The 22,039-nt window shown below is 46.6% G+C and overlaps 1 protein-coding gene across 1 annotated transcript in view; it reads left to right on the forward strand.

Annotated features, from left to right (window-relative positions):
- The window catches only part of STK10 (serine/threonine kinase 10), a 134,844-nt gene that overhangs the window by 98,539 nt on the left and 14,266 nt on the right, over window positions 1–22,039 (forward strand). The window contains exons 13-18 of the mRNA XM_037799393.1: window positions 11,146–11,238; window positions 14,383–14,512; window positions 16,975–17,099; window positions 18,655–18,843; window positions 19,831–19,956; window positions 21,651–21,764. Of these exons, the coding sequence (XP_037655321.1) occupies window positions 11,146–11,238; window positions 14,383–14,512; window positions 16,975–17,099; window positions 18,655–18,843; window positions 19,831–19,956; window positions 21,651–21,764 (777 nt within the window). The remainder of the gene's footprint in view (window positions 1–11,145; window positions 11,239–14,382; window positions 14,513–16,974; window positions 17,100–18,654; window positions 18,844–19,830; window positions 19,957–21,650; window positions 21,765–22,039) is intronic.

Genomic DNA, 22,039 nt, shown 5'->3' on the forward strand with positions numbered 1-22,039 from the left:
CCACCTCATCTCAGGAATAGAGGGAATTTGGGGGAGCTCGTGTGACTGAAAAGCTCACGTCCAGGCATGCTGGCTCCAGATGTGACGTCAAGCTGCTTCTCCAGGGGCCACTTCTCCATCCTCTGGAATCCGTTTTCCTCTGGGTTGACTTCGCTCACAGGCAAGCCCTCACCATGTGGCCTCAGGCAGCTGCCTCACATCCTGCCGGCTGAGCATCCTGGCTGGAGGAGAGCAGGGAAGAAGGAAGGGGTGGGGGACCTGGAGGAATTTGAGATTCTAGGGAAGTGGGTGCTGGTCGGCAAACACGAGTCCTCCACACCCTGTGCTCTCTTCTCCCAGACCACCAGTCCCCTAGTTGGATCCATGTGCCTCTCCTTCCTCTTTCCCTCCCCAGCCGGAAGAGGAGGTAAAGAGGTAGGTGGTCAGGAGACAAGGGGAGGGAGTCACAGTCGTTCAGCCTGCTCTAGGGGGAGAGAGGGGGCTTCTGAGCCCCAAAGAGCAGCCCACGCCTCCCTCTATAAGCAAGACACCCGGAGGCCGGGCCATGCTTTCCTTCCTGGGCTCTCAGGTGGAAGGAAGGAGACCAGGGCTAGGGGAGCCCCCAGGACAGTGGCACTGATCAGGCCACTCCCACTGTCCAGATGGGAGGAGGCTGGGAGCAGCCTCCAGAGGTGAGTCACGGTGCTGATGGACTCAGGTAGAGAGCGGCTCCCGGGCTTTATCACCGTGGGCTTGACATTGGGTCTGTCCAGAAGGCCTCAGACAGCCTCCCAGGGCAAGAGTAAGGCAACCGAGGTGCTTGCCTCGGGTGCAAAATTAAAGGGATTGTCAAAAAACTCAGCAATCAGAAGTAAATACCTGAAACTATGAAGTTGCAACCCAGTAGCCTTGACTCTTGAAGATGATTGTATAACAGTGTAGCTTACAAGGGGTGACAGTGTGATTGTGAAAACCCTGTGGATCACACTCCATTTATCCAGTATATGGATGGATGAATAGAAAAATGGGGACAAAAACTAAATGAAAAATAGGGTGGGGGAGATGATTTGGGTGTTCTTTTTTACTTTTATTTTTTACTCTTATTTTTATTCTTTCTGGTGTAAGGAAAGTGTTCAAAAAATAGATTTGGGGTGATGAATGCACAACTGTACAATGGTACTGTGAACAGTTGATTGTACACCATGGATGATTGTATGGTATGTGAATATATCTCAATAAAACTGAATTTTAAAAATACTAAAAAAAAACCCCTCAGCAATCAAGATAGATAATATTTTAATGCAATATTTAAAAGTCAAAAGTCATGCAAAAAAAAATTCATGATGAACAGAATATCAAAAAGGGGGAGGTGACAAGGCCGAGTCGTGCAGTTAAAGGGCTGTGTCCCATCCTCATTTAAAATGTTGATATGTTGTTCAGCATGGGTGTTTTGCATTAATTTTGATTTTTTAAAAATATTATTTATCTTTACATACATAACTTGTCTTGCTTATAGTTTTTGATGTTCCCTTAAATTTTGTGCCCTTGGTGAGAGGCACTTCCCACTCCCTGTTGCTGGCCCTGATGCTGAGAGGTGGGCAAGTGGGCTGAGGGGGTGGCTTGGAGGAACCAACACTGAACACATCCCCAGCTCCTATGTGGGGAGCACAGGCTTGGGAGTCAGGCCTGGTTTCAAGTCTTAGCTCTATGGATCACCATCTCTTTGGCTTTGGACAAGCTACTTCCCTGAGTCCCAGTTGCCTTTTGTCAAAATGAGAGTTAGGCAGTGTTCCAGTTTGCTAATGCTGCCATTATGCAAAATACCAGAAACGGATTGGCTTTTATAAAAGGGGTTTATTTGGTTACAAAGTTATAGTGTCCAAGCTAAGGCGTCGGCAATAGGGTACCTTCACAGAAGAATGGCAATGGTGTCTGGAACACCTCAGTTGTCTGGAAGGCAAGTGGCTGGCGTCTTCTTCCTTTGCTCCCAGGTTGTGTTTCAAAATGGCTTTCTCTCAGGACTTTTCTCTCTAGACATCTGGGGTATTCTCTTAATTTCTCCCAGGCAAACTCTGGAGTAGCAAAAGTCTGCTTTCAATGGCCATCTTCAAAATGCCTCTCTTGACTGCAGCCAACATCAGGGGTCCACAACTCCAAGCATATCTAAGCATCATTGTCAACAAGCATCTGGGCCTGTGTGGCTCTCTTTTAAAGTACTTCAGAAATTAAATCAAGAACCATGGAAATAATCTAATCAAAGGTATTACCCACAGTTGGGTGGGTTACATCTCCACGGACACAACCTAATTCAAAGATTCCAACCTAATCAACACTAATATGTCTGCCCCCACAAGATTGCATTAAAGAACATGGTGTTTTGGGGGACACAATACATCAAACCGGCACATGCAGCATATGCAGCACCTATTTTATTGAGCATTTACTTGTGTGGCACTGTGCCAGGTGTCAGGGATACTGCAATGACCAAAATAGACAGTACCCCTACCGTCAAGGAGCTGTTAATCTCTGGGGAAGCCAGGAAAAAAGCCATAGATAAAATAACTTATAACTGTGTACCTGTCGTGAGAGCAAAAGGGCTGGCACACTAGAGAACAGAGAGAGAGAGTGCTTTGGAGTGGTCTGGGCAGGCCTCTCAGCATATGACATTGAAGCTGAGGCTGCCAGGCAGGAGGGTCCCAGGAGGGTCACACAGCCTGTGGAAAGACCCTTTGGCACAGGGAGTGCTTGGAGTGTTCAAAGAGCTGAGAAATGATCAGTGTGGCTGGTGCTTAGGAACTGAAGGAGCAATTAGGCAGATAGAGGGGGCCAGATACTATATGACAGTAGGCCATGGCCAGGGACTGCTGTTTTACGAACTGTTGTTAAACATAAGTGGCTCACACAGATGCAGGTTAAGTGTTAGATCTAGTATTGGCCCCAGACTAAGTGCTTGGGGGACACCAGTGCACTTGGCCCCTGTTCTGGTTTGCTAATGCTGCCTTTTCGCTGAACACCAGAGATGGCTTTTGTAAAGGGGGTTTATTTGGTTACAAAGTTACCGTCTTAAGGCCATAAAGTGTCAAAGGTAGCACATCAACAATTGGGTACCTTCACTGGAGAAAGGCCATTGGTGCCTGGAAAACCTCTGTTAGCTGGGAAGGCACGTGGCTGGTGTCTGCTATGGAGTTCTGGTTTCAAAATGGCTTTCTCCCAGGACGTTCCTCTCTAGGCTACAGCTCCTCAAAATGTCACTCTTAGTTGTCTTGGGGCATTTGTCCTCTCTTAGCTTCTCTAGAGCAAAAGTCTGCTTTCAACAGCCGTCTTCAAACTGTCTCTCATCTGCAGCTCCTCTCTTAGCTTTTGTGCATTCTTCAAAGTGTCCCTCTTGGCTGTAGCAAGCTCACTCCTTCTGTCTGAGCTTATATAGTGCTCCAGGGAACTAATCAAGGCCCATGCTGAATGGGCAGGGCCACACCTCCATGGAAACTATCCAGAGTCATCACCCACAGTTGGGTGGGTCACATCTCCATGGAAACACTCAATCAAAGAATTACAGTCTAATCAACACTAATACATTTGCCCACACATGATTACATCAAAGATAATGGTGTTTTGGGGGACATAATACATTCAAACTGACACAGCTCCCTATCTTTACACATATGGACACTCTTTGGGTATATTATGGGGGCAGGTGGAGGAATTATGGGGGATCAAAAAGTGGAAAAGAGAGGAGAAGCCTGGAGTGTGGGATATTTCAGGGGATAAAAGCTCTTCACCCTTCACCAGAACCTGCCCTTAACCCAGGAGGAATTTCTCCTTGTTAATGGGATGCCGGCAAGCCTGTGGAACTCTGTGTCAGTGTGTGGGCTCAGGTACTTGGGGTTCTGCTCAGCCTTAGTCTCAGATTTCAAATTTTCTTTTTCCCTGGATGTTTATATTTTTATTCAAAAAGGTTTCATGGCTCTAAACACTTGACCTCTTTCACCTTCCAGCTTTTTGAGGAGGCTGTGGCTTCTGCCACTTAGTAGGGTTGTGTTCCCGTTGTTATTCTTCCAGGTAGGTGAATCTGTGACCTGGTGGAGCCAGGCAAAGTATAGGTTTGGGTTTACCTTTAGTTCCCAGAGCTAACTGTTGGGGTTTCGTTACTTGATTCATTAAGAGCTCCTGCTGTCTACCAGGCCCTGTATTAGGCATTGATGAGCAAATCCTACACAGCCCCGTCCTCAAATTTGCCATTGTTTAAGACACTGTCAATATGGAAAGAGTTAAGTGGTTGTGAAAAGCTTGAGAACCTCCTGCTGCATGGAGGGCTTGAAAGAGGAAGACTGTCTGCAACTCTTAAGGAGAGAAGCATGCTTGGTTTTGCCCTCCTTTTGGGACAGCAGTAGGTTGGTGTGGTTGTGTGGACCCTGGGGTCAGAAAGACCCGGCTGTGAACTCAGTCGGGCTGCTTAATTAAACTCACCGAGCCTCTGTTTCCTTCTCTGTAAAAGCAGGTAATGACAGAATTTACTGTATGAGGCTGTTCTGTAGACGAGGTGACAGGAGGCAGGAAAAGCCTCAATATATGGCAATGCTTTTAGTTACTCTTAGGACATATTAGCACTGTTATTATCAGTTTGCAAAGTATGGCCCAGGGATTCCAGCTTGCAGAAAGCCAGCAAAGGGCTTTACTTTGCGGTTCCTCCAGGAACCCCAAAATTCCACTGTCCTGCCACTGCTTACCCTACAATGCCAAACTTTCCTTCTCCATTCCCAAAGGTTACCTCCGTGAGGGCCGTGGGGTGCTGGGTGAGGCCCAGGTAGGAATGGGAGGCCTGGTTAGGGACCGCTTGTCCATTGCCTTTGGGTTACTAGACAGGATGCACAAGCAGGGGCAAAAGATAATGTTGGCCGAGGTGTGACCCCCAGGCGAGCAGCCGCTGAACTACCCACAGATGCATTAGCCAGCCCCGCGCTGTGTCATAGAAGTCTGCAGTGTGGACGGAGAAAGGAAGGCCAAGCATGATGCCACGTGGCTTTTTTCCTTGACCCAGCTCAGAGAAAAGAAGGGCTTACCTTGTCTGTTTTCCTTCAATCCACTGAATGTGAGAAAGCATGTCAAGATTTGAATTCAGGCATGGAAGACACACTCAAATAATAGAGAATAAAATTTGAGATGCCTCACGGGGCTTTTCAGGGTTATGGCAATTGGTGTGGAATATTTATTGTGCCCTCACCTTCTTGCACCAAGGAATTATACAGGTAGGGAAAACCATCCTTAATAAGCTAGTTGATGAGGAGCATATTATTTTTCATTGTCAATTTCAAATAATTAGCTAAATCTAATAATGTGTGTATACATATATACATCTATAATATATTTATACACTCACAATTCTATAAGAATAGATTGATGGTCGTCTACTCGATTCCTATATATACAGAAATATTTCACATTCATGAGAAGCTTGCTTAACAATGACAGCTTATTTCTTAGATCACCTAAATTAGAAAATACACTTTATTCTTTCCAGAGCACTTTTTTCTACCTCCCTAGCCAAAATTCATTAAACATAATTGAACTGTTTCTTAAATAGTTTGCATCTCCATACAACCACAGAATTGTATTCCTGGAAGTATTCCTAAAGACATTTTAGTTGAAAGCCAGATCATCTTTCTTGAGGAGAAAAAAGTGAAACTCTGACAAGTTCCGTGACTTTTCCAAAGACATGTAACTGGCCTGGAATCCAGATTTGCTGTTGTCTGGTAGGATACAATTCCCTGCCTCTCTCTCTGGTTCTCAGCCAGAGCACACTGCTGGCATTTTGCTGTCCTCAGTTACTGACATGTGTGAGCCCTTGTGCCTCTTTGCTAAGTGACCCCACGTGACTGTACTTTTCCTTGTTCTTTCATTGCTCTTTGCCTCCTTCCTCCATTGTAACATTTCTTGCTGTTTTCAAGTGCCTTTAGCAGAAACCTTCAGACCCCTTTCCAAGCGGCTGCTTCTAATCTTCTGTCCTGGAAAACTAAAGAAGCTCGTAAAGGCACAGCTCTCAGCTAACGAGGCCTTTAAATTGTATGATGCCGCAAATGGCGCTGTCGAAAGGCATTTTGGCAAACACCCCAGAGCGCTGCTGGATTAAGGTTATGTACCATATCCAAGGCAGCCCTTTGTATGGAACCAGAGATGGTGCAAATGAGATTTTTGAGATATTTTATTAGGACGTCTATCTAAGACAGCAATTCTCAACCAGGGGCTGTTTTACTCCCTAGTGAATTTGTGACAATGTCTGTAGACATTTTTGATTGTCACACCATTGGGGCGAGGGGGCAGGGGTTCTGCTGGTGTCTAGGGAGTAGAAGCCAGAGATGCTGCCAACTGTCCTACAATGCAAGGGATGACCCCCATAACAGAGAATTATCTGGTTCCCAAAGTCAACACTGCCACGTGTTTGAGACACCTTGATCTAACAAAGACCATGAAAGCCAAAGAATACAAGAGCAAGATTCAGATGATGAACCTAAGACCATGAAAGAAAACATCCAAGAAATGGAAGGGGAGATATAAAGAGCGGCTGGTGGGATTTTGGAGTCATAGGGTAAAATGAGTTATTTAATGAATATTTAATTTTATAAGGAACTGCCAAATTTTTCCAAAAAGGCTGTACTTTCTTACGTCCCCATGAGAATGTATGAAAGTTCTAGTTGCTCCATATCCTCACCAGTGCTTGGTGTTGTTAGGTTTATTATCTTATTTTAACCCTTCTAATATAGGTGTGTTGTATAATCTCATCATGGTTTTTAATATGCATTTCTCTTTTGACTAGTGATATTGGATATCTTTTCATGTGCTTATTTGTGATCTGTGTAGCTTTTCTGGTGCAGTATCTGTTTACGTCTGTTGCCCATTTTTTTTTTAAACTGGATAATGCATTTTCTAATTACTGAATTTGATAGTTCTTTTTATATTGTGACTACAAATCCTTTGTCAAATATGTATTTTGCAAACATTTACCCCCAGTCAGTGGCTTGTCTTTTAATTCTCCTAAGAGTATCTTGCATGGGGTAGGATCTCTTAATTTTGGTGAAGTCTAGCTTATCTTTATTTTTTCTTCTAGTGATTGTGCTTTGATGTTATATCTAAGAAATCTTTGCCCAGCCCAACGTCCTGTGTTTTCTTCTAGAAGTTTTACTATTTTAGGTTTATATTAGATTTATAATACATTTTGAATTAATTTTTATGTATGAGATATGGGTGCAGTTCTTTCTTTTTTTCCTTTGCCTGTGGACGTCAAAATGTCCTTGACATTTTGAATGTCATATTCTGTGAACTCTGGTTCCTGTTATAATCTTTTGGAGAATCTTGACTTTTTTTGTATATTAGCAGGCAGTCAACCCTGTTAGGTTCAGACCTCAAGTTCTGTCTTATCATCAGTGGGTATTTCCAATCTCAGTTTAGTTTTCAAAGCCTCTGCTCTACTATTTTGGGTCTTGCTCAGTGTTAGAATGAGGAGCCTCTCTTTTCCTTCTCTCTCCTCTCTGGGATTCTCGGCACACTCTCCGACCTGCACAGACCCCTTCTCCCAGTTCTCTGGCCAGAAAGGTGGGGTTTCTTGTGGAGTTTTAGCTTTCTGTTTTGCTACCCTCCTGTACAGGACCAGAATGGGAACAAAAGCACAAGAGCAAAAAGGAGGGGAAAAAAAAATGACAAACTCGCCCCCTGTATCTGTTCCTTCTCCAAATTTTAACCCCCTTTCACAGTCACCTGCTTTTGCTTACTTTTCAGGATCCTCAGGTAATTGCTTTTTATAACTTACCCGAAGTTTTCATTGTAATTATGGGAAAGATGGGCTGTGTCAGCTTATCCACCATTCCAGGAGTTAAACCCCTCTGGAATGCTGTTTTTTTTAATCACGGACAGTATTTTACCCCCCCCCCCCCGAGCTGGCTTCTAAGTGCCTTCTGTCAGGCAGTGCATGTTTTGGGTTGTTAGGCCCCTGGGAAAGTGTGTGTTCCTCCAAGAGGACCGTCCAAGGAACTCGGGGTTTCTAAGAGAAATGCCAGGAGCCTCCTTCCCCTCCTCCCCACCATGCCAGGTGCTCGGCACATCCGTAACACTCCTGTCTAGATCAAAACTGCAACTCACAGTGGAAGATGAGGCTTTTCACAGTCACAATTTCCTAGAGGAACCTCCTTTCTCACCTTCGTAGGACTGTGCATCCCCAGGAGTCTCTGGGCTGTGTGGCAAATGGTGGATGGAGTTCCAGTCCAGTTCTGCTGCTTATTAGCTGGGTGACCTCGACCAACTCCCAAGCATATCTGTATACTCTTTTCTACTGTGTAACCTTTCCGTGCCTCCATTTCCTAATAGTAACTACCCACAGAGTTGGAGTGAAACATAAATGAGTTGTTACATGTATGCCAATTTAAAACTGTTATGGACCCCAGAAGAGCTGTGATCTCTTAATCCAATCTTGCTGGGTGGAACCTTTTGATTGAGTGTTTCCATGGAGATGTGACTCACCTAGCTGTGGGTAAGAACTTTGATAGGGTTATTTCCATGGAGGTATGAACCCCGCCCATTCAGGGTGGGTCTTGATTGGTTCACTGGAGTACTTATGAGAACTCAAGAGCTGACACAGACACTGATGCTTGGAGATGCTTGGAGATGCAGACAGAAGAATGTTTGGAGATGCTAAGCTGAGAAATGAAGCCCAGAGTTTGCCCTGGAGAAGCTAAGAGAGGACCCCCAGATGCTTAGAGAGCAACTCCCAGAGAGAAAGAAGCAAGGACACACAGGAGGTGAGAGAGCGGAGCAAAGACAGAAGCCCAGAGACATTTTGGAGAAAGCCATTTTGAAACACAACCTGGGAGCAAAGGACCAGCTGACGCCAGCCACGAGCCTTCCCAGCTGACAGAGGTGTTCTGGACACCATTGGCTGTTCTTCAGTGAAGATATCCTCTTGTTGATGCCTTAGTTTGGACACTTTTATGGCCTTAGAACTGTAAATTTGTAACTTAATAAATCCCCTTTATAAAAGCCAATCCGTTTTTGATATTTTGCATAATGGCAGCATTAACAAACCGGAACCATCCCCATATATTACTTCTCTGTATAATCTTCAAAGGCAGATACATCCAAGTGTTTCTAGTATCTGTATTCCTTTCTGTTGTCCTTTCTTACTGTTTTTATACGAACTTCTTTTCAAGATGGTTGGTCTGAAAGGATAAAAAGATGTGTCATTAACGGAGGCTCTGTTTACACTTCTATTGTCCAGTTTAATAATTGATCTTAAAAGGGTTTGGCTGTCTTTGTGGAAGACCTTGGATCGATGAAAATGAACTTGAATTCCCACAAGACAAATGAATGTGAGAGAGAAAATTGTCCCACCTCACTGCTCACTGCAGCACCTCAGGCTCAGCCATCACTTGCTAATAACCGATGTGGTCACAGAACATCTTCTAATGGCTTCTTAGCCTTGGCGCTGTTGACATTTGGGGCTGGATAGTCCTTTGTGGTGATGGTGGTGGTGGGGTTGTTGTCCTGTGCATCGCAGGATGTTGAGCAGCCTCCCTGGCCTCTACCCAGTAAATGCCAGTAGCACCCCATTCCCCAGTTGCGATAACCAAAAATTTTCTCCAGACATTGCCAAATGTCCCCCAAGGGGCAAAACCACCCCCAGTTGAAAACCTCTAATCTAAGTCAATAGATTGTCCAACAGGGATGGAAACAGAGTCCTAAGTTAAGGGCATATGTGTTGCCCATCCCATGCCCACCCCTGTGGCACGGATATGGTGTACACCACCCTCTGCTGCTTGGGGCCTGAATCTCAGTGAGGAGATGCCTTTTCAGGTGTCTGAAAGCCCAAAGAGGATGAAAAACCCGCCCTAGTGGCTGCTCCGCACTGAGGACAAAGAACTGCGTAGTTCATTCCTTATCTTCCTGTCCCTGCAGCCTGCCCCTAGCCTAAGTGCTCAGTAGCTTGATTCAGAGCAGGTAAGTGGCTTAGTCACCTGCACCCTGCACAGACTGCAGAAGTTCTAGCTGTGCAGTGGTGCTAAAGCAGGAAGCCAGGCCTGCAACTGGGGGCTACTGGAATACAGCCCCCCAACCCCCGGCCCCATAGGGGGTGGGCAGAGCACAGCTTTGAAGTCAGATGGCCTTGCTTACAATCTTGGCTGTGCTCCTTACCAGCTGTGCAACCTCTAGTGACGCACTTCACCTCTCTGAGCCTCAGGTTTCCCATCCATAAAACCAGAAAGTCACAATCCATCAGTATCTGTTGACTGTCGTAAGACAGGAACCTAACTACAACTGACTTAAGAGGAAAGAAAACTTGTTGAATCTAACCAGGAGGGCAGCAGTGTCACCAGAATCTTTCTCCTCTCCTAACATTACTTCCCTGGGTTGGTTTCATCTCAGGCAGTCCCTCTCCAAAGGATGACAGGGTGACCCTTTCCAGCTCTTGGCCTAGATCTCCCGAGCTTAGCAACCCCAGAGGAAAGAGTACTTTGCTTCTCTGCAGTTCCTGCCAATATTGTGACTCTCCCACTAGCCCATGGAGGGTCACAAGCTCATCTCTGAGCCAATCCCTGAGGCCGGGTAGATTGGCCAGCATGGAGCTGGAGATGAGGGCTGGAGGGTGTCTTCCTACCTGAACCTCAGGGACTGAGAGTGGGTGGGTGGTTCTCTAAAGCATGTGGTCTCAGTGGGGGCGAAACGTGTCTTAGCTGTAACAATGGTCTGTGTCCTTCTACAAGGCCCCGGCACACAAACAGACATACAGTTTATCTGTGGAATTGGTATTTCATAAGGGATGGAATGCATGGGAAAAAAAATGTCTAAAAGGGCTTTCTTAGGGGGCAATGATGAACCAAAGGCTGAGGAACATGGTCCTAAAGGAAACCAGGATCTTTTAGAGGGAGAATGGATACCAAGCAGCCCAAAACAGTCCCTGTGTACCCTGGAGGAGTCTGGGAATTGGAATCAACAGCAGACAGGAGACCAGTAGTTGCCACCTACCAAACGGGCTTGGTAGAGGATGGAGGGGTTGGGGAGGGATAGGGCCTGGAAAGCTGAGCCTTTGTCTATGTCTGCATGGCCAGGAGTTCTGGAGTTAAAGACTTCATTTTAGGAAACCTGGGGAGGTCTCCTGACCCAGCCTCTCTGTTGTCTCTGCAGGTGAAGAATGAGGTGGAGAAGCTGCCCCGGCAGCAGCGGAAGGAGAGCCTGAAGCAGAAGCTGGAGGAGCATACGCAAAAAAAGCAGGTTCTTGTAAGTTCACCTCCTGAGCCCACCACCTTGGAGAGGAGGAGCTGGGAGGTCCTAGGTTTGAGACCCTCTATGTAACAGCCCATAGTTGCCCCCCACCCCGTCTTTGCCCATATCCTGCCCTTCAGTACCCATATCTTCTTCTGCAAAGCTTAAGCCAGCCCATCCTTCATGGCTGTCTGTTGTCACCTCCTCCATGCAGCCTTCCCTGACTGCCCTTACACTGGCCGGAAGTGAGCTCTCCTGTCTCATCCGTGGTGTAAAATCAGCTGTTCACGGTACCGTCATATAGTTGTACATTCATCACCCTAATCTGTTTTTTGAACATTTTCCTTGTACCAGAAAAAGTAAAAATAAGAATAAAAAATAAAAGTAAAAAAGAACACCCAAATCATACCCCCTCCCCACCCTATTTTTCATTTAGTTTTTGTCCCCATTTTTCTACTCATCCATCCATATCCTGGATAAAGGGAGTGTGATCCACAAGGTTTTCACAATCACACTGTCACCCCTTGTAAGCTACATTGCTATACAATCGTCTTCAAGAGTCAAGGCTACTGTGTTGGAGTTTGGTAGTTTCAAGTATTTACTTCTAGCTATTTCAATGCATTAAAACCTAAAAAGTGTTATTTATATAGTGTGTAAGAGTGCCCACCAGAGTGACCTCTCGAATCCATTTGGAATCTCTCAGCCACTGAAACTATTTTGTTTCATTTCACATCCCCCTTTCGGTCAAAAAGATGTTCTCAGTCCCACGATGTCGGGTCCAGGCTCATCCCTGGGAGTCATATCCTGCATTGCCAGAGAGATTTACACCCCTGGGAGTCAGACCCCACATAGTGGGGAGGTCCTGCCTTGTTTTAGGGTCATTTGTTCATACATCTCATCTCCTTGACCACTGAATATATCCATCCACCCATTTGGTGTCACTTGGAGTCTCAGAGACATCAAACCCGGGATTTCCCAGACCCAGTCCTCTTCTCTGAGGGGGCACCATCCTCCATTCTCTTGTCAGGCCCAGATATCTTGACATTCTGAGACCTCCTTCCCCCATCCCTCCATTCCTTCAGTACCTCCTGAAACCCGACCTTTTTTTTTTTTCATCTCCCAACTATCTCCTGATCCATCAACTTGTCAATAACTCCTAGTCCAAACCACCATCATCTTCTGCTCAGACTTCTGCAGGAGCCTCCCACCTCGTCTCCCTGCTTCCTCTCTTGCTCTCCTGTGGTTCTTTCATACCAGTGAGTGAGTGTGCAAATCTGATCAAGTCACCCTTCCCCCTGTGACCTGGGTCTTAAAACACTTCAGTGGCTCCTCCTTTTGTCAAGAGGATAAAGACCAGCCTCCTCACCGTGCAAGACCCTGTGGTCTGGCCCCTGCCTGCCTCTCCATGCTTGTCTCTGTGCCCACTGCCCCAGCCTTCTTTTCATCCCTTGTCAGTCTCAGGCTCCCATTTTCTCCCACCACAGGGCCTTTACACATTCTGCTTCCTCTGTCCCCAAAGCAGAGAATATTAGAGTCCATACTTACAAATGCATCTTTGCACTTGATCTGATTTAGCATTTGTAGCTTACCAAGGTGGATGCCATTTGCTTTCCTATTCGCAGAGGAGGGAACAGAGGCTCAGGAAACTGACACTGCAGAGCTCATGGTGGGGGTGCTCAGTGGGAGTCCAGACCTCACGCTCTGTCTGGGACATTGTCATACCTCCCTTCCACCTGCCCCATAATTAGAAAAAGAGTGCAGGGATGGTGAGGGTGGGGGCAACAGGCTCTCATCCCTGGGAGGGAGAGCGGATTATGTGCCCTTTAGGAAAGCTATCTGGTCATTGTATCAAGAGCCTCAAAAATGTGCACATCCTTTTCTGCTTCTCAGTCCTAGTCCTGAGGATGTAATTGCAGAGGTTCACACACATGGAGCTACCAGAATGCCGTGGGCAGCACCATCTGAAATAGAGGAAACCTGGAAACAACCTATTATTTATTTGGTAAATAAGTTAGGGTCTGTCCATACCATGAAATATTTCAGCCGTTAAAACTCAGGTGATGGAAGATTACAACATGGAGAGGTATTTTAAATAATTCCTGTGAACCACCAATAACAAATAGACATAGATACACTTGTATAGATATACCACAAATAGTTGCTAGCCTTGGATGATATAGGATTAGTGGGGAATTTTAGTTTCTTCTTACGTGTTTCCTCATTTTTAAATTGTAGTCTTTTTTTTTTTCTCTTTATTATAGAAAATATCTGTTTTTAAAACACAGACAGATAGATATAATGATATAATGAGCCCCCACATACCATCACCCAGCCTCAATCATTATCAACTCATGTCCATTCACTCCTTACCTTCCTTGCCGTATTATTTGTTTGTTTGTTGTTTTTGTTTTGTTTTGTTTTCCATTCTTAAATTGAGATATAATCACATACCATACAATCATCCAAAGTGTACAATCAAGTGTTTGCATACCATCATATAGTTGTGCATTCATCACCACAGTCAATTTTTGAACATTTTCGTTACCTGCCCCCCTAAAAAATAAAAATAAGAATAAAAATTAAAGTAAAAAAGAACACCCAAAACATCCCATCTCCCCATCCCACCTTATTATTCATTTAATTTATGTCCCCTTTTTCTATTCATTTGTCCATACACTGGATAAAGGGAGTGTGAGCCACAAGGTATTCACATCACTGTATTATTTTGAAAACAAATCCCAGGCATTGTAACCTTTTACCCTTAAATATTTCAGTATATATCTCTAAAAAAAAGAAACAGCACAATGTCATAAATACACTTAAAAATTTTAATAATTTAACAAAAGTTGCTCAGTACCGTCATATTTGCGGTTAAGTCAGTATTCATGTTTCCATTTGTCTCATGGAGTCACATTTTACTTATTTGTTTGTGTTTTACAATGTGTTGTTTGAATCAGGATCCATCCAAATAAGGTCCACATGTTTCTGTTGGTTGATGTTTCCCTAAGTTTCTCTTAAATTTCCCTCTATAGGTTTTCTTTTTTCTTTTTATAAATTTTCTTTACCAATCATGATGATTTCTCTTCTGGAATAAAAACTACAGTTGAGACGCTGACACAAACCCTGTGTAAAGCTGTGCCCTGCTCCCCTTGCCCGCAGGACCGGGACTTTGTCAACAAGCAGAAGGAGGACCTGGAACTGGCGATGAAGAAGCTCACGGCCGAGAACAGGCGGGAGATCTGCGATAAGGAGCGAGAGTGCCTCAAGAAGAAGCAGGAGCTCCTTCGCGGTAGGGGCCTGTTCCGGTTTGCTAATGCTGCCGTTACATGAAATACCAGAAATGGATTGGCTTTTATAGAGGGGGTTTATTTGATTACAAAGCTACAGTCTGAAGGCCATGAAAATGTCCAAATTAAGGCATCAACACGAGGATACCTTCACTGAAGGAAGGCCAGTGGATCTGGAAAACTCTGTCAGTTGGGAAGGCATGTGGCTGGCATCTGCTTGCTTCCAGGTTGCGTTTCAAAATGGCATTCTCCAAAATGTCAGAGTCAGCTTTCAACGTCTGTCTTCAAAATGTGTGTCTCAGCTGCAGCTTCTCCAAAATGTCACTGTCAGCTGCTCTGAGCTCCTTCTGTCTGTGAACACTTTTATACGACTCCAGTGATTTAATTAAGACCCTCCCTGAATGGGTGGGGTAACACCTCCATGGAATTTAGCCAATCGAAGGTCTCACCCACAGTTGATTAAGTCACATCTCCATGGGAACACTCAATCAAAGAATTCCAACCTAATAACCCTAATATATCTGCCCCCACAAGACTGCATTAAAGAACATGGCATTTTGAGGGACATAATACATCCAAACTGGCACAGTGCCTGAGAGTGGGTGAGTGCCGGGGCCCAGAATCCCTGCAAAGACATCGCAGCCCTGGGAAGTGGCATGGGCAAAAAAAAAAAAAAAAAAAAAACCCTGCTAGGTCTTCTCCATCGTAGAGACTAAACATTATCCTTAATGGGGAGACATTAGACAAACTCCCCCTGAGGTCAGGAACAAGGCAAGGATGCCTGCTATCCCCAATGCTCTTTGATGTTATTCCAGATGATTTAGTCAGTCTAGCAAGGCCAGAAAAAAAAAGCGGAGGAAAATTGTAAATAAGTGAGCTGGATTAGTGGGGTGGTGGCCTGGTGGGCAGTGCTGAGAGCCCACCTTAACGGCATCGGATATTGGGTGACTGCTGTGCCAGGCAGGGGGCAGTCAGCGTCCATTCCATAATCTCATTGATTCCTCACCTGAACCCTGGGAGGCAGGTTCCATTGTTATCCCCATTTTATAGATGGGGAAGCTGAGGCTCCAAGAGTTAACATTCTTTGGCTGAGTGGTAGAGTTGGGCCTTGAATATAAATTTCACCTCGAAGCTGAGCACTTAGCTACAACCCATTTGGTGTAGACTGGCAAAATCGGGTCCTCCGTTTTCAGATATAGTGCAGATGTTTCAGAAGCCCTCATGGCTATTTATCTATCCCACGATATCCACTTATGAGAGCCAATGACTTGGAAGACAACTGAGGTACTGTAGGTAGATTCCAGTGTTCACAGAAAAGGGATGCAATGAAATGAATGACATGTTGGGAGGGAACTGAGCACAGCCTCCTTTGTGCATCTTACAGGGCCTGGGGTTCTCAGTCTGATGCCAGCCCCCCTGCCCCTTTGCTGCACCCAAATTTTGGTCAGTAGGGGACTGATGTCATTGTTCTGATGGCACGTGTAGGTTCCTCCAGGGAAGAATTGGGCCCCACCAATTTTTCAAAGGAGGAAATAGTGACAAGAGTACACCCTGTTTTCTTCAGAAGAGCCATTTTCACCTGCCCCATGGGGAAAGTAGAGGTGCAGTGTTGATGGCACTTAAAAGCTCTTGTTCTGGTTTGCTAATGCTGCCGTTATGCAAAATACCAGGAATGGATTGGCTTTTATAAAGGGTTTATATGGTTACAAATTTACAGTCTGAAGGCCATAAAAGTGTCCAAACCAAGGCATCAACATGAGTATACCTTCACTGGAGAAAGGCTGTTGGCATCCGGAAAACCTGTTAACTGGGAAGTCACGTGGCTGGCGTCTGCTGATCCCAGATTGTTTTTCAGAATGGCGTTCTCCAAAATGTCTCTAGGCTTAGCTTCTCAGAGCAAACTCTGGGCTGGTATCTCCAAAGTGTCAGCAAAAGTCTGCTTTCAACGGCCATCTCCAAAATGTCTCTCTTGGCTACAGCTGGCTGTAAGCTCTTTCATCTGAGCTCTTATATAGGACTCCAATGATTAAATCAAGACCCATGCTGAATGGGTGGGGCCACACCTCCATGGAAGTTATGAGTTATCACCTACAGTTGGGTGGGTCATATCTCCATGGAAAGGGCTTAATCCAATGATTCCAACCATCAACACTAATATGTCAGCCCCCACAAGATTGCATCAAAGAATATGGCTTTTTCTTGGGGACATAATATATACAAACTGGCACAAACACTTTCTGCCATGCCACACTGCTGGGAGCTATCGTCCCCTTAGGTTTTGAGGAAGCTTCTAGGAGGTGGCTCAGTCTGATGAGCAAAGTAGTCTAATGGGGTAACAGGTGTGTGGCCATTCCCATGTGCTCAGCAGGTTGGTTACCAGCTGCAGAATGAGGGGCCTGGTGGAGGGGAGGTCCCGGTGGGGGAGGGCCTGTCAGCACCTCACCAGGTGGCATGTCCTCCATAGAACGGGAGGCGACTCTGTGGGAGATGGAGGAGCACCAGCTGCAGGAGAGGCACCAGCTGGTGAAGCAGCAGCTCAAAGACCAGTACTTCCTTCAGCGGCACGAGCTTCTGCGCAAGCATGAGAAGGTAAGCTGCCAAGCCTGAGTGGGGCGGTGGGGCCTGCTGCTGGTAAGACTTGGAGGGCTGTGAGGTGACACTGTGGTGAGGCACCTCTTGGTACTGTCTGTGCCCCCAAGAGGATCCAGGTGTAGCCACAGCAAGACCCTGGAAATCAGGTATCAGGGTAGTCAATTAGGACAGTCAAGCCTTTATGCCCCTACTGGAGCAGTGCAAAGAGGAGGCAAAAGAGAGGCACTAGGTCCCCAGTGTTCTGTTTTCTCCTGTGGAACAGCACCGGATGAAGGTCAGATGACGTGTAGCACAGGGAATTGTGTCACTACTGAGATGCCCCGAACAGAACGTCCTTGCCTGGTTTATAGACCTGGGGGGCCAGGAGGATGGAGGAGGCCGAGGGCTAGGGGTGGAAGAGTCCTGGGTCAGAGTGGAGAGTAGTGCCTCAGCCAAGCCCCCTGATAGGGTGGTCTCGGTGGAGGTGTCCGGGAAGTGCCCAGGTTGAGGCCCCAAGTAAGGAGGCCTCCGAGTGGAGGTGCCTGGACTAGGGATGTGGAAATGCTGGGGGGTGCTGAGTCTTTGCACTTCCTTCCAGAAAATTGCAGTACACTGGCTGTGCACCAAGTGTGGGGTGGGGAGGGCAGCTTCTCCCAGGCAACCCTGTCATGCAAAGCCGTGCAATTGCCTAGGATCAAGCCTGAATGAGCACACATAGGGTCTTGGCCTGGGTAAGGGAAGAGGCTGGGAGTAAGGGAAGCCATGCAGTGCCACAGACTCCCTCACTGACTTAGACGCCCAGTGTGTGTATGTCTCTCTCTTTCATTCTTTTTCTTTTTCTCTCTTCCCTTTCTTTCCATTTTCTATATTTCTCTCTTCCCCATTCATTCCCTTAGAATACTTTTAGGTCTCAACTTAAACACACCTCTGCCAGGAAGCCTTCCCTAAATCCCCCAGGCTTGGCAAGGACCCCTGCTCTGTGTGTGGTCAGAGCTTTCTGAACTTCTGTGGTAATTGTCCGTCTCGCTTCTGTCCCCATAATGGGAACGGAGATGGGTAAATCGAGGCCTGGACACTAGCAGGTGTGGCTCATTTCAACTCCTAACCCAGCAGAGGACTGTGGGGGTTCAGAATAAGGGCACTGAACCCAGCTGGGAAATCAGGGGAGGCTTCTTGGAGGAGGTGATGCCGGTGCTGTGTTTTGAAATACAAGTAGGAGTTAGGGGAAGGAAGAAACTTCAAATGTACCAAGTCTGTTTAAAACATAAGTTTTATGAGCTGCCAACAATAATGATGAACCATTCCCTTAGTGTAAATTTTGACTCCAAGATACTAGCTAATGGTAGCTTCTGTTGGATGAGAAGGTCTTTGAGAAAGGAAGCATCCAAAACCTTATGAACGATCATTTTTCAAGTGAGAAGAGAAAATAAAGTGAGAGCAGCAGTAAAATAATGCGAGCCCTGCCCCAGAGCCTCCTGGGGTCCCGAGTGGAACTGGGCCCTGGGCTTCCAACCACCGCCCTGCGGCGGCCAGAGTGCAGCAGGCCTCAGCCCCAGGTGGCATTTTCTCTCAGGAGCGGGAGCAGATGCAGCGCTACAACCAGCGCATGATGGAGCAGCTGAAGGTGCGGCAGCAGCAGGAGAAGACGCGGCTGCCCAAGATCCAGCGGAGCGAGGGCAAGACGCGCATGGCCATGTACAAGAAGAGCCTGCACATCAACGGCGGGGGCAGCGCCGCGGAGCAGCGTGAGAAGATCAAGCAGGTAGGGAGGCCGGGCAGGGGGTCTGCGGGTCTGGTGGGGGGGTGCGGTGCAGGTTTGGGGGAGGGAAGCCTGAACTTGATACAGTTGGGGGGATATAGAAGATAAAATGCAGCCCAGGGCCTTGGAAGGGGGCCTGTTTGCCTCAGGGTGGCTCTGACTCCCGGGGAACCGAGGAGGGAGATTGGCAGATCTGAGCTTTCAAAAAGGAAAGAGAGCTTTATTTTATTAAGAGTATATGATGCTGTGAATTGGGCAACATCAAGTAAAAGCAGATATTCCAAAGCATTGGGGGGTCGGGGGTGGGAACTGGGAATTTATAGTCCCTAAAGAAAGGGAGATGGTGATTGTTAGGCAAGTTCTGTTCTACCGGCTTATTGGAGCATCTAGGCTGAAAGAAACCTGACTGAAAGGGATGGTCTGAGCTTAGGTCTCTTTTTCTTGTCCTATTTCCTGTAAGTCTCTATCTCTGAGCCCTGCATTCCTGAAGTCTGATTGCCTCAACCCTGGGCGTCCACTAGGTGCCTCCTTTTCGTGGGGCTGTTTTGTTTTGTAAGGAGGGTGGAGGTGAGCCTGAAGGTCAACTTCACTTTGAATGCCTTGAAGAACTTCCTTGCTTTCTTATGCACCATACCCTTTCATGCTCCCACGCTTTTATCCAGGCAGCCTCCTCTGCTGGTAAACCCCTTCCTCTCATCCATCCAAACTCCCCTCATGGGCTGGGGCTTCCGGGAGTCCCGTGGTTCACCTGGCTGTCCTAGCACAGGCCACATCACAGAGTCATATCTCTGCACTTGTGTCCGCCACCAGCCTGGGGGCTTCTCCAGGGCAGGAGCGGGCTCTTAGCTCAGGGTGAGGACTCCAAACGGGGTCCCAACCTGAGGGGATGCTGGACTGTGGGGCTGTGCACAAAGCAGCCCCTCCGATGGGGGTTTCTATCCACCCAGCCAGGCGCTTGGCCTCTGAGCACCCACCTGCTCTCTGTTGCAGTTTTCCCAGCAGGAGGAAAAGAGGCAGAAGTCGGAGCGGCTGCACCAGCAGCAAAAACATGAGAACCAGACACGGGACATGGCTGCACAGTGTGAGAGCAACATGAATGAACTGCAGCAGCTGCAGGTACTCCCCCCCACCACCACCACCAGATTGCCTCAGTTTCCCCAAGGCAGTCAGCTCCAGCAGGCCAAAGACACCACGAACAGGAAAGGACCCTCATCAGACAAGCCCAGGGTGGATTGGTTCCAGTCCTTGGGCTCTGTAACTTTTGCAAGTTATACACCATCCTTCCAAGCTGCAGTTCCTACATCCATAAAATAGGCATGAAATGGGGGTAATAATTTATATTTTGCAGGAGTGGGGTGAGAATTTCTAAATGCGATGACAGAGCTGAAAGTGCCTTGTCCAGGGCCCGGTAGTGGGCATGCTGCTAAATTTCTCTATCATCCCTGTGTCTCTGAAAAAGGGTATCACTGAGCCCCCTGGTGACTGCTTTCAGGGAGATCCCTGACCTCTTCCAGTTCCCTGGGTTTGTGCCACACCTGGCCCAAGAAGCTGGTGCCTGGCGCCCCCTTGTGGTGGAGCTAGGTATTGCCATACCTGGGGCATGGGGTGGTCTCACGCTTCTGTGGACCCCTCTGAAAATGTCTGGAGCAGCAGGAAGCTATGGAGGAAACCTCACAGGTATTGAGGACTGCCAGGCAAGGGTTTCACTGTTTCCCACCCTGTGATTTCAACACCCAGTCACTTGCCTTCTCCATCTGTTTTTCCATTCCTGCCTCCTGGAGTTACTGTAAGATCAACTGAAGAGAGCCCCTATAACGTGTGAGCACAGCTCCTAGTGAGTCATAGCTACTCAGCCTGCTATGAGCTTCATTCCCAATGAAACCAACTTCTAAACTCCCAGAAGCCTTTAGCTTGAAACCCGAAATAAAAATCCTCCAAGGGGTTCTACTCTTCTGGCCCAGCTAGGGTCGTAGTATCTAGATAAAGGCACTTTTCCCCTGCTTCTCCTTGTAAATCCGAAGATTGGTTCCCTGCAGGGATTCAGCAGGGACTTGTCACATCTGCCTACCAGACAGATGCCAGGCAAGCTTTGGGACGCAGGTAACTTAGAGGGAGCAATGAGGCTGAGACGGCCTCAGATGCTCCGTTGGTCCTCATCCCTTACTGAGGAAATGATACGCAATGCAAGCAAATATTTATACACACAGATGTCCAACACAGTGTTATTTATAATGGTGGAAATTAGAAGCAGTATGTCCAAAAAATAGGGGAATGCTTCAGTAAATTTGGTGAATTCATACCAAATTTATGAATATTCTGCAGGCATCAAAAATGATGATTATGAAGAATGTTAATTCTTTGGAGAAATGTTTACATTATAATGTTAAGTATGGAAAAAAGCAGGTTTCGGAATAGAATATGTAGAGTGAGCTAAATGGTATTTAAAAAAACAGCCCATTTTATGGATGTAGGAGCTTAATTGGAGCATGTATATTGTATTTGTTTATTGTTAAGAGTCTCATGGTTTTGTTAAAATTATATGTGTTCATTTTGAAAAAGTCAAACAATGCACAAAGCACAAAAAGTCAGAATTACTGCAAATGCCACCACACATTTAATAAGCTACCATTAGCATTAACATGGTGCACATGTAGTTATAGGTATATAGTTTTATATAAAAGGGATTTGAAATCAAGGAGGAGTAATAAATGAACAGGCTCGTGCCTTCGTGGCTACACCATGAGGCATCTCAGCTCTTGGCACCTCTGCCTTCTGATTTTCTCACCCATTCTGCCCGGAATGTGTTCTAGAATGAAAAGTGTCACCTCTTGGTAGAACACGAAACCCAGAAGCTGAAAGCCCTGGATGAGAGCTATAACCAGAACCTGAAGGAATGGCGAGACAAGCTTCGGCCACGCAAAAAGGTAAGCATGGTGGGCTCTGCCCCACGTCATGCCACAGGTGTCTGCCCAGGACAACTTAGGTCTTCTCATTTTGGTGGCCTCTTGCTTTGTGGTATCCATAAAATGGGTCTCCAGGGAGAAGACCTTTCTAACCCTTAATGGGTGACTGTTGTGTGGCTTCCACCATCTGCAGTGACAGCTTTCTTGCCGCACTAGTCCAAACACCTTTATTTAGCTCCCTCCCGTAGACTGAAAGACTCTTGCTACATGGTGGCCTCAGAGGTGAGTAGGTGTAG

Source organism: Choloepus didactylus, chromosome 11 (genome assembly GCF_015220235.1).
Source record: "Choloepus didactylus isolate mChoDid1 chromosome 11, mChoDid1.pri, whole genome shotgun sequence".
Lineage (NCBI taxonomy): Eukaryota > Metazoa > Chordata > Mammalia > Pilosa > Megalonychidae > Choloepus > Choloepus didactylus.